Consider the following 12337-nt stretch of genomic DNA (forward strand, 5'->3'; position numbering starts at 1 on the left):
TGAAGTTTTCAGGGAGCATTTGAGGAAGTTTGTGTTAGTTTTCTTTAATGACATACTAGTCTATAGCCCTGATCTGAGTTCCCACTGTAGACACTTATCTAGAGTACTGAAACTTTTAAAGAAGCATAAGCTATACGTTAAGTGGACTAAATGTTCATTTGGCCAGTCCAAGGTAGAATATTTGGGTCATATTATATCGGCAGCAGGAGTGACAGCAGGTCCAGCAAAAAACAGTGCCATGCAGCAGTGGACTAAGCCTATTAACATCAAGCAACTAAGGGGATTCCTATGATTGACGGGATACTATAGAAAGTTTGTTAAAGGTTATGGGGTCCTTGCAAAACCCTTCACTGATTTGTTGAAGGTAGATAACTTCAAATGGGATGAGGCGGTAGATATGGCTTTCGAGAAGTTGAAATCGGCAATGTGTAACACCCTAGTTTTAGCATTACCAAATTTTAATCAACCTTTTATCATTGAAACTGATGCTTGCCATGGAGGTATGGGAGCTGTCTTAATGCAAAATAAAAGACCAATGCCTATTTCAGTAAAGGAATCTGCAATGAGAAATTGGGGATGTCCATCTACAAGAAGGAGCTTCCAGCACTAGTTACTACAGTGGGAAAGTGGAGACATTCTCTGGAAGGGCTCCATTTTATCATCAAGACAAACCAGCAGTCCTTAAAGTACTTACTGGAATAGAGGATAACCACACCTATCCAACAGAAATGGTTGACTAAACTATTAGGCCTCAGCTATGAGATTCAATACAAGAAAGGGGTGGATAATGTGGTAGCTGATGTGCTATCCAAAAGAGAGGAATCATCAGTTGAAGTGGCAGCAATCTCTAATATAACACCCATCTGGATACAAGAAGTAATAGACAGCTACCAAGACGATGAGGTGGTTGCAAATCAGATTAAGGAATTGCTAGTCAAGCCTAATGAAGACTTTGAATTTTCATACAGCAATGGGTTACTCAAATTTAAAGGCAAGTTATATGTGCGAACGGGAGGTCAGATTAGGGCCAAGTTGATTTAAAACATCCATTCTTCCTAAAATGGAGGCCACTCTGGTATTCAGGGCTAAACAACACTCCTATTGGCCGGGGGATGATTAGAGATATCAAGAAGAAGATACTTAAATGTGATGTCTGTCAAAGATGCAAAGTGGAACATGTTCCCTACCCTGGTTTGCTACAACTTCTGCCTGAACCATAGTATTCATGGAGTCACATATCCATGGATTTTATTGAAGGCCTACCCTATTCAAAAGGAAAATCAGTTATCCTAGTGGTGGTGGATCGGTTCACTAAGTATAGGCATTTCATTGCCCTGTCTCATCCCTTATCTGCTAGCACAGTAGCTAAACTCTTCCTTGATAACATATCTAAGCTCCATGGAATGCCTCAAAGTATTGTGTCAGACAGAGACAAGATTTTCACTAGTGGGTTTTGGTAGGAGCTATTCAAATTGATGGGAACTAACCTACACCTGAGTTCTACATACCACCCACAGACAAATGGGTAAACTGAGAGGCTTACTCAGTGTTTGGAAATGTATTTGAGGTACGCGACATTTCACCAACCTAGGAGGTGGATTGACTGGTTATCCCTGGCTGAATGGTGGATTAAGATGATCCCTTTTGAAGCCCTATATGGTATTAAACTGCTCCATTTGGCACTAGGCCCTTATCAGCAAACCAATATGGCTACGGTAGAAGAACTGGTGCAAGAGAGACATCAAATGGACCTGCGTCTAAAGGAGTACCTTGTTCAAGCTGACAAGCACATGGTGGAAATGGAGTTTGAAGTGGGTGATTGGGTGTATTTGAAGTTACATCCTTATAAGCAACATACAGTTAGAGCAAGGACCAATCAAAAGCTGGCTACCAAATACTATGGACCTTACCAGATCACCAAAAAGGTTGGATAGGTAGCGTATGAATTGGCCCTACTCCCTACTTCAAAAATACACCCAATGTTCCATGTATCCTTGCTTAAGAAAAAGATAGGAGAACATGAAGTGCCTATCTTGTTACTACCAGAGGGCAGAGAACAGGAAACGATCCACAGGGAACCCATAACAGTGTTGCAAACTAGAATTATCAAGAGAAATAACGAGGCAGTTACACAATGGTTGATTCAGTGGAGAGTCTATGACTAGAATGAGGCTATGTGGTAAGATGCAGCTGCAACTCAAGATCAGTTTCCCTTATTTCAACCTTGGGGACAAGGTCATTTTGAGGGAGAGGTATGTCATGATGGTGATGAAGAACACATCTCACCTACAGACCAAGAGGAACAGATTACACCAGTTAAGTGGGGAAAGAAGAAAGGAAGGAGTAAACGGAAGTAACGGTGATTCAAATCAGGAGATGACATCGTTTGATTTTATAATTTATATTGTAATACGTTTTTGGTTAAGAAGACACGACTTTTACTTTACTTAGCTGAGGGAGGGAAGGAATGGCAGGAGTAGTTGGATGTTGTCAGGTACTATCAGATCTCCCTTCCCCTTACTCTCTCTTTCTCTCTCTCTTTTCCCTTCTATCTATCTCGTGTAATTCCAACTCATTCAAGTAAATGTTTACAGTCTGGGCCGTTGAATCCCCGCTAAGTTATTCCAATATTGTGTTGAATTTAAGCATATTTTGTTGGTTTTGGTTGAAGTTGGTCTGACCATTACAGTCTTGCTGTTAATAGATCTTGGATTGTAAATTCGAGAATTCAAGAACTCAGAATCTCTATAATAAATGGATCGAGTCGTATTTCCTGCAAGCCAATAGCAACTTGTTTTATGTTTAGAATACAATGTTATGGGTTCCTTGCAAATGTTGAGCAAAAATCATGCAGATCCACCAGAACACACAGGACAATCTCAATCAAACATCATTCATGAAAAAATCAAATTTACAAGCAATGGAACCGGAATGCTCCCTTGTAATTGTTTTACACTACATTTCAACAGCTTATATTAGTAATAAAATACCCAACACTAATCTGAATGTAAATGCATACGACTGCAATACATGCTAAGCAACGAGTAAGGGGATTTCACTTCAACATTTGCAGAGCCAATCTTGAATGGCAATTTGCAATGCATGGTTGGGAGTAAGGTTTAAGTGGCTCAGTTTCAAGTTCGTCATTGGAGAAGTCTCGTGGCCATTTTCCAACCAACCACGCAATGCCTCTCCCTCATACGTGAACCCATCAGCTGCCACCTGAGGGTCATGCATTATTTCCTGAAAGAAACCGAGTGTCAAATTCCATCATAATAAAATATGAGAGAACGATATTTCACCATATACTAATAATTTGCATAAAATCACTACTTACTCGAAGTATTGGGCATAAGAAAAATAATGGTACTTCTTGCTCTTCTAAGACAGGAAGGCGCTCCAGCTCCCTAACGAGAGTTGGACTCAGTTCAGGCCTATCCCGACTATTCAATTCACAACATTGCAATCCCAAATGCACCAATCTCCTAGCCACATATGATGACCATTCACCGGCAGATAAATCTAATATGGATGCTACTTTCCCACTGGATACAGCCCAGCGCACTTCACTCACTAAACCTGCTGTAGTTCGTCCAGTGAGTAGCTGAAGTATGATTAATCCAAATGAATAGATGTCAGACTTGAGTGTTAGGGTTCCCGTTCTAAGAAACTCAGGATCTTGATATGCGAAAGCACCATTTGATTCAGCACAGTGGCGGAAACTTGGGCACCGGATTGTTTTGTTTGTTATGAGCATGCGAATTCCATAGTCACTTATTCTGCAGCTGTTTTCTGAATCAATGAGGACATTTTCCAGCTTCAAATTACCATGTACAAGCTTTTCCGGTTTGGAAGAGTGCAAGAACAAAAGTCCACTTGCAATATTAGCTACGATTCTTGCTCGATTCTTCCAGTTTAGGGGGCCAATGCCACTGTAGTGTAAAAGGCGAGTCTGTAGGTTACCACCTGGCAAGTACTCGTATACAAGAGACCAGGCTTCTGGACAAACTCCAATTAAACCCACTACATGAGGATGTTGCAATTTGCCAAGAACTTGAACCTTCATTGTCATCACAAGTCCAAAGAAAAAAAATCCATGTTAATGATCACATTTGCACATCAAGTAAGAAATAAGAGCTTGGGTTTACCTCTTTGTGGAACTCAGTTTGCCCTTGCATAGCATAAGGATGCAGTTTCTTTATTGCAACAGTCCTGTCCAACATTTCCCCCTTGTACACAGTACCATATCCTCCCTGCCCGATCCTAAAACTCTCCGAGAAATTGCAGGTTGCAGCATGCAGATCTGACAAGGAGAATTCGGCCAATTCAGAAGTATCTCCTGTAAGCCAGAAAGTTTTGTCGGGCTCTGCATCTCCATATTGTCCATGACTTTTCCATCTATGGAGCCACCGTGTGGCTTCATTCTTCTGCCTTTGAAGTTTTTGCTTTTCTTTTCGCAGAGTTGCAATCGAAGCTTGAATAAGCTCCAGTTCTCCTGCAACTTCTTCACGTCGACGGTTTGCTTCCCGTACACGACTGTCCAGGAGGGCTATATTCCTCATGGTTTTATGTAGCTCATAAGTTATTTTCTCTGTCTCCTCCACTAGGTCTTCTTGTTCCTGTATTGTAGCTCTCATTGCATCCTGAGCTTCTTCTTGAAGTTTGACTTCCTCGGAATAAGAAATTTCCAAAGCTTTGACCTAAGAAGCCACAGTGAGATGTTATTATATTAAAATTTAATTGCCCTTATACGGTATCAAAACTTCAGGAAAATGATGTACACTGATTAGAACTTCACCTTATTGACAGCTTCCATGACATTAGTTTTCAATTTTTTGTGCTTTGAAAGCTCTAGAAATGCTTCATCCTTCGATTCTTCAGCTTTAATTTCTAATTCAGCCAGTAGACTGGATAAGCTCTTTTCCTCAGCATTTGTACTACAGACGGAAGACACTCTTGGTTCAGCAGCTGAAGTGTAGTCAGAACCGGAGCTAGAGCTTGTTGAAGTAGATACATCTTGACAACAGAATGCATCACGTGAACTTTCAATGCATAGTGAAGAAGTTTCAGCCTGTACCCAATATTTTATCCCAAATCAGAGTGATTTCTAGCAGAGGTAGAACAAAGATTCTGGAATGAAAACAACCTTATTCTTGTCAATATGCAAAGACTGAAATCTTAAATTTTGTGCATAGGCAGGAGCTGGTTGACAGATTGGTACAAAGCTTGTGCTTTCAGAGGCTTGTCTCGTCCAGACTAGCTTTCCTTTGTTGACAAATCTTATCTCACAATAATAAGGAACCTGTCTTGCAGCATGGCTTGCTTTGCACGAGCTCTTTTTCCCTTTCACGAAACTATGGAAATAGTTAGGGCTGAACACATATAGAAAAAAGTTCTAATGTTCTTCACCATTATTAGAAACATACACACAATCAAATCAATTGGAGATTGTACTATTAGACCTCATAAGTTTTTAGAACATACATAAGGTATTATGAAACTTAAAACAAACAAGTTTCCAGGTTACATAATGCAGTGTGCAGTTTGTTAACAAGTAGAAAGAGTCTGAACGAAGAATAAAATGAACACGTACTCTGGAATAGCTCCAATAACAAGTGTCTTAATGCCGTGTTTATTTACTAAATCTACAATCCCCTTCTGAACTTCGTCAGCTTCAGTTGTAATAACCCTCGCCTTAACCTGCACATTTGTTACATTACCTTGGGTGACTTAAATTAAGAATGGTTTACAAAATGGAAACATTTATTACTGTGAATGCAAAAACGATGCTCTACAATTTTGCAAACCATTGTCACCACCTTAAGAGAATATGTTATTGCTCTAAAACGGAAGCTTGATGATCAGAACAAGCTCAGGGATCTTATGCCTTTAAATATCAGCGTAAAATAATTTTGACCTCGGTCTTCTATGTATTCCTATATAGGCTACGTAATACATAACTAGACGGAAAAAAAGATTTGGGACGAAATATACCTTCGATTTGCTGCATATAATCAGGTAATTACGTAGCAGCTTTCTCGTATCCTTTTTCTCCTCATTTCTAAATGCAGCAACCATTTCAGGATTTGCTTGACTTGCTGGCAGTTTTCCCACTACATAACATATTCATGGTAACCAAATCAAATCGTAATCGTAATCATAATGACAATAATAATATACTGATACAGAATAAAGAAAGCAACTTTTGCAGCCAGTTCTAGTAAATTAACAGAATATTGGGATGTGCTTAAAAGCCTCTTTTTTAGGTGCTTTTCTCGGGCTGCAGAGCCAAACGAGTGTAGTGCACCCTGCTCCCTTCCCTGATTTCCTCACCACCAGTGGACGCCGAGATTGGATAATTATAAGTTACTAGTAACTTTCTGCTTATTTAGATTGCTAATTACTGGAGGATCCACTTTATAAGTGTATATATATATATATATAGAGAGAGAGAGAGAGAGAGAGAGAGAGAGAGAAGAGGCTCACAGAGAGTAGGAATTAGAGGGGAAGGTCGATGAACATGAAGAATACAGATTTCTTTGCTCCCAAACGTCCTAAAAGTCCACTCAAGCAAAGCAATAGTCTTCTTCACAGATTTTCCGACTGCCACGTGTACTGCACAGCCGCCTTCTTCCGCAATTTCCAGAAGCTGAGAATCCACCGTATGATTCGACCGATCAAACCCTTGTCGGAAACTCGACGACGGTGAGAACCCAGTAATAAAATCTTTATCTGGTGCAGGAGCAACGGTAATATCCAGCATCCGAGAATCCACCATATGACTTGACCTCTCGAACCCTTGTCGGAAATTCGCCCGACGGAGAAACCCAGAAGCAAAATCTTTATCTGGTGAAGGATGAGGGCCCAAAACCTCCATTAACTGAAAACTCGCCGGAGAATTCAGAATAAATTCAAAATTACTTTTGACATTACATTTAATTTTCTTTATTTTTGAGAGTGGAAGACTTTTCTTCTCCGATGAATTACCTTGAGACCGACTGGAGTGAGATTATGAATGAATTTTCAACAACTCGTCCATTGCCAAATTTGTGTTGACTACTAGTAGCTTTGATTTTGCTTCCATCGTGTTTTATCATGTTCGTACTTTTATCATAATAAAAGTATATTTTGTTGACTATAAGGATGATTGCACATTTGCACACTCGCTCTCTACATATACACTTTTTTTCTAATTTCAATTAACCCCTTCAAGTTTTGAAGTATATTTTATTAGCCCTTTTATTGTTTAAAAATAACCCAAAAAAACAAAAAATGATTTTTCGAAAAAGCAGCTTGGAAGTTTTATAAACGATTAAATTATAAACTGATAGAAGTGAATGATATACAAGTAATTGAAACTTTTATGTTCTTACAAACTATGTGAATAAAAAATAATTTGATCTTTTATAAATTACACGGATCAACCTTTTCAATTAAAAATGTTTGTTAACTAACTTGAGTATATTACACTTCAATTGATGGAGGATTTTTCTTTCCCTTTTTTTTTTTTTATAATCAGAAGCGTTCCTCTTAATCATAAATTTGATACACTTATTTGATAAATAATCATGACATTTTATTTAAATCAATCAAACGCTCAATATCTCATGGATCTCCAGTAGTTATAACAAACTCTCTATCATCATAGTGTACTTCATATTGAGGTAAGTTTAGTCTTCGTTTGCCAAAATTTATAAACTATTTATAATGAATAATAATAATAAGAAAAATAATATCGAATCCCATAAAATGCATGAATAATAAATTAGTAGTAATTATAATACATGGTTAAATTCACGTTTGATTTTGATTAGATTATAATTCATTTATAAATTGACAGCCAAGCTTAGATGTCTTCCTTCTGTTTTGTTCTACAAGTTAATCAATCTTCAATTCTAGGTTTAAAGTTTGGATTTTATATTTTACTCAAGAGGAAATTTACTAATGGTCCCTCACTTATCACCCTAACAGTAAGTTCGTCTTTAACCTTCATTAGTGGTATATATAGTTTGTTAATTTCTCCAACTATCAAAATCTCTATTACGTCATCAAGTGATATTCATATGTCCAATTTTATAAAGTTATATTTTACTTCTTAAGTTTTGTTGGTGCTCAAAAATTTAAAGTGACGCATATTTTTATGAAGGCTGCTTAATAAAAATTTGAAATTTTTTTTCATTAAGGACATATACTGCAACAAAAATGCAAAATTATAGATTAACATTATCCTATTTAAAAGATTGAACCAACTTGCTTTTAGACAATAGGTGAAGGACCAATTACACAATTTTCCTTCAAATCACATCAACTATGTCTTTGGTGACAAATGGTATCTAAGGCTCATTCTTTTTTTCTTTTTTTTTTTTAAATACACTTTTAAACAGTGTTTTGACATAATTTCAATCACACGTTCTTCAATAAAATAATGTTACACGCAAATTTTTAAAAAAATCTAATATTTTAACCACATATTTTTCATCAACACACTACTCAAAAATATATTCTTATGAAAAGAATGGGGTTCAAACAAGAGCTAAATATTGTGCAAAAAATTTGAACTAATCGAATCGCATTTCGTAGAAGGGCCAACCAATTTACAATAGAAATTTACACCTTTGTGTAACAAATAGAAAACAGCCATTAAAGAATATCGGACAAGAGATTAAGCAAATAATTAAATTTTTGCCCATTCGCAACTACTAAGAAAAAATTATGATGTATGAACCCCAGAAAAGATTATTTTAATTAAACCCAAAGGTGGAGGATGAAAATGACTTGACCAAGTAATAAATTATTCATTTGAAAAAATAAAATAAAAAATGTATATAGATCATCTTCGGCAAATAAGTCTATAGCTTTTTAAGATGTGGATCCCACGATTCTTTATGCTAAGTTTGTGATTGGACTTCATTTTATCCAAAGGGACAAATTATGTCCAATACCCTAAAAAATTAACTAATTTGATTAATACCCTACTAACTAATTAAAAGAGTTAAGAACGTAATTAGTACGATACAAAATCCCCCAAACCCCTAAATCACTTGCAATCTAGAGCATGTTTGGTAGGGATTAAAAGCCAATTAAAATTAATTTTTAATCGTTATTTCACTATTTCAACCGTCATTTTTGAATTCTTATCTCACAAGTAGGACCCACTTTTTCTCTAACGGTCAAAAAATCAATTAACAAAATTCCTACCATACAAGCACCTATAATTCTTAGATTTATACCTATTTAATGGAAATTACAAGATTTTGTGGTTGAATCTTTACTTTTCTTGGTTGGCATTCCACTTTGCAGGTCATTTGGCGCTTAATGTCTTTTGAAGGTAAGATTTATGGAGTCTTCTCCATTGCGATTTGCAGTTTTTTTTTTTTTTTTAATAAATGCAGTTTATATCGATTCAATTTTTTTATTTTTTAACCAAAGGTTAATTGTTTCTTGTTTTTACAGCCCAAATGTTAAACTTTACTCCTGTGAATTTGGAAGATGATTATGTATAACTATTGCCGATTCATGTTGATTTATCTGTAGATGTTTCAGTTATGTCTCTACTTACAATTAATGTTAAGTTGAGGTTATATGCTGCTAATTGATATACCATTGTTCAATTTGCAAACGTCTCAAGGTTGTTGTCGTATATGTAAGTATTATGCCCTAAGTCCAATCAACTTTGGACATAAATACTTTTATATGTAATTAATGCAATTAAATGGCAGATCTATTATTTGATTAATAGACAATTAAATAAATAATAGAGTCCGTAGATTCAAATATTTGTAATTTGTTAATCACAATGAGTTGTGATTGTGAGATACAAATTACATTTGATTGAATCTTAAATCATCCGTGGTCGTAAGTAATAACGAGATACGGATATCGTTATTACGGATAGACCATCACGTGTGGCATTTATTACTTGTGAAGTAAGTAGCTGATCTCACAAGTTAAAGTGTGGTGACACTTAAATGAACACGTGGATGTTTGTTATAGAACAAAACATTGGAGACCCGTCGAGAGATTCCACATGGATAACTATTTGAGTGTCGGTGGTTAATCTCTAACGTTCGGTAGTGAAATTGGTCCTTTGACTTGAGGTCGTCATGGTACCTTATATGAGGACAGTCATACTTTGGCGGTGTTGGATATTGCTCTGAAAAGGGCCGCTAATACGACATCGTTCGGGTGCGTCAAGAATCGTATGAAGGTTGTGATTGATCAATAAAGGATTCGTCACTCTTAGATAGTAGGAGATTATGATCTGCGTTTCATTCAATTAAGTCAATGATGAAATCCTTGGCCAAGGTGTACTCATAAGTCGAAAAGGAGTTTTCGATTTATATTGACTTAATAGTGGAGTGAAAGATATGATCGATGATCGAGATTGACACAATTCCATATCTCGTAATTGATCGGATCATATTGACGAAAAGATTATAGTTTCATGATAAGATCAAAATAATATTTCACGTCGTTAGGCATCGTGGTCGGGAACCTAATGGGTCACACACAAAAGAGAATTGGAAGATTGCAAATTGCCAATTGATTAATTTAACAATCGTTGGATAAATTAATTAATTGGATTTGTTATTTATATTTTCGAATTAATTAATTGGATTAATTAATTCACGGACCGGGTTTAATTAATTGGATTAATTAATTATTGGGCCGGACCGGGCCGAGCCTATTTGGGTTTATATAAATACATAACTAGGGTTTGAGGTCCATAAGGGTTTTCATTATTCTTGCTAGCACAAGAAAAAACCCTAGAGGCTGCAATCATATTCTCTGTGTGGATCACCGTTGGAGGTTGGACAATTGGACAGCTGTGGTGGAACCGGGCCGAGCCTGTTTGGGTTTATATAAATACATAACTAGGGTTTGAGGTCATAAGGGTTTTCATTATTCTTGCTAGCACAAGAAAAAACCCTAGAGGCTGAAATCATATTCTCTGTGTGGATCACCGTTGGAGGCTGGACAATTGGACAGCTGTGGTGGCGAATCAAAGTTATGGAACGAAAAGAAAAGCAAAAGGATTGCAGATCGGAAAAGGTACAATCTTATCACAATTCCTAACCAAACACAATGAGATCTATTGGGTGGGAATCGAAATAATTTAATTTTTCGCTGTGCATGTATAAGTAGATTCCCAACAGTATAGTTGTTTTGTGATGTTTTCTTTAGTCCCATGTCTTGTATATGGATTTTATAGAAACTAATTGACTTAGAGAGAGAGCCATGGTTTTCAGTTAAAGAGCATCCAAGAACGCCCTATCAAAAGATCATTTCATCAATTAAAGCTTCAGCGGGAGGTCTTTCTTTAATCTTAATTCTTGCTTCAGCCACATTGGTCTACCAAGTGTTTCTTTGGCGTCATACGGTGGTTCTTGTGCAGTGGCACTCACTCCAAGAACAGCAAAGAAGTTGGGAAGCCTGAAAATGCTTTAAAACCAAAGTGAGAGTTGTAGAATCTCTGGGAGTGGTGGCCAGATTAATGAGTTTAGATGCACTGCTATATGATATCAAGCCAAAAGATAGAAGCTTGGCTTCTTTATTTTCGAAGCATGTCTTTTAATTCCATTTTTTCTTGCAAGTTTGACGTTGAAGGGTGCAATCATTAAATCAATTCTGTTCAGAATATGGGGATTCATGTCACGATTTGGGGAACAAAAATGTTTTCACTAGTGACAGCCCGCACCCCGCCCTGTTGGGGCAGTTTTCTTGCCCCGTTTAAATATATATATATTTTTTAAATTTCGAGTTCAATAAAATACAGATAACATTCAAGCTAACAAAGTTAATATCCAAAATAAACACTACAAATCTTAAATATACTGGTCGCTATTGGTACACAACATTGATTATTAGGATGAACAAGATTTTTTGTGTTTTTTCCTTTGATATAGTCACAAAAGTTGTAACCTACATACTTTAATTTATTACAATATATAGATTTTCAAAGTTGTTCAGTTGAACATTTTACATCTTTTTATATTTATTTTTATCAATATAATATCAATTTGACAAAGTAATATAATGGTATATATAAATTAGTCAAGTTTGTGGGGCGCGGCAAATTGTCATTACTAGTTTTACCATGAAAAATGTATGAATTAATTGAAATTTTTGAACCTTTTCTGATAAATAGATCAAGTATTCTATAGTTGGAAAACAGAAAAGATAAAGGAATGGAAACAAATAATTATCCTAACCAAGATAGGAAACACCGGTGAGAAGCCTAAAAACTACATAGACCACATTGAAGACATCTACAAGAGTCTGAATATGAAGTTACACGCGGTGGTTTTCAAGTGGTGCTCGTGGGAAATGATAGGGC

The 12337-nt window shown here is 36.4% G+C and overlaps 1 protein-coding gene across 3 annotated transcripts; it reads right to left on the reverse strand.

The window, feature by feature from the left end:
• Positions 1-2874: 2874 nt before the first annotated feature.
• On the reverse strand, positions 2875-7111 carry LOC111393238 (U-box domain-containing protein 33-like). Of its 3 annotated transcripts, XM_023018678.1 has the most exons (9): positions 6988-7111; positions 6487-6880; positions 5995-6113; positions 5594-5700; positions 5147-5354; positions 4799-5071; positions 4149-4700; positions 3338-4063; positions 2875-3243 (listed from the first exon to the last, which is right to left on the reverse strand). In XM_023018678.1, the coding sequence occupies exons 2-9, from the start codon at positions 6875-6877 to the stop codon at positions 3061-3063; spliced, it is 2559 nt and encodes an 852-aa protein (XP_022874446.1). In that variant the 5' UTR covers positions 6878-6880; positions 6988-7111; the 3' UTR covers positions 2875-3060. The 3 variants fall into 3 exon arrangements, with proteins under 3 accessions (XP_022874446.1, XP_022874445.1, XP_022874447.1); XM_023018677.1 differs by having other exon boundaries at positions 6487-7111; XM_023018679.1 differs by having other exon boundaries at positions 3338-4060; positions 6487-7109.
• Positions 7112-12337: the final 5226 nt, after the last annotated feature.

The sequence above is a fragment of the Olea europaea genome, chromosome 4 (assembly GCF_002742605.1).
Source record: "Olea europaea var. sylvestris chromosome 4, O_europaea_v1, whole genome shotgun sequence".
Taxonomy (NCBI): domain Eukaryota; kingdom Viridiplantae; phylum Streptophyta; class Magnoliopsida; order Lamiales; family Oleaceae; genus Olea; species Olea europaea.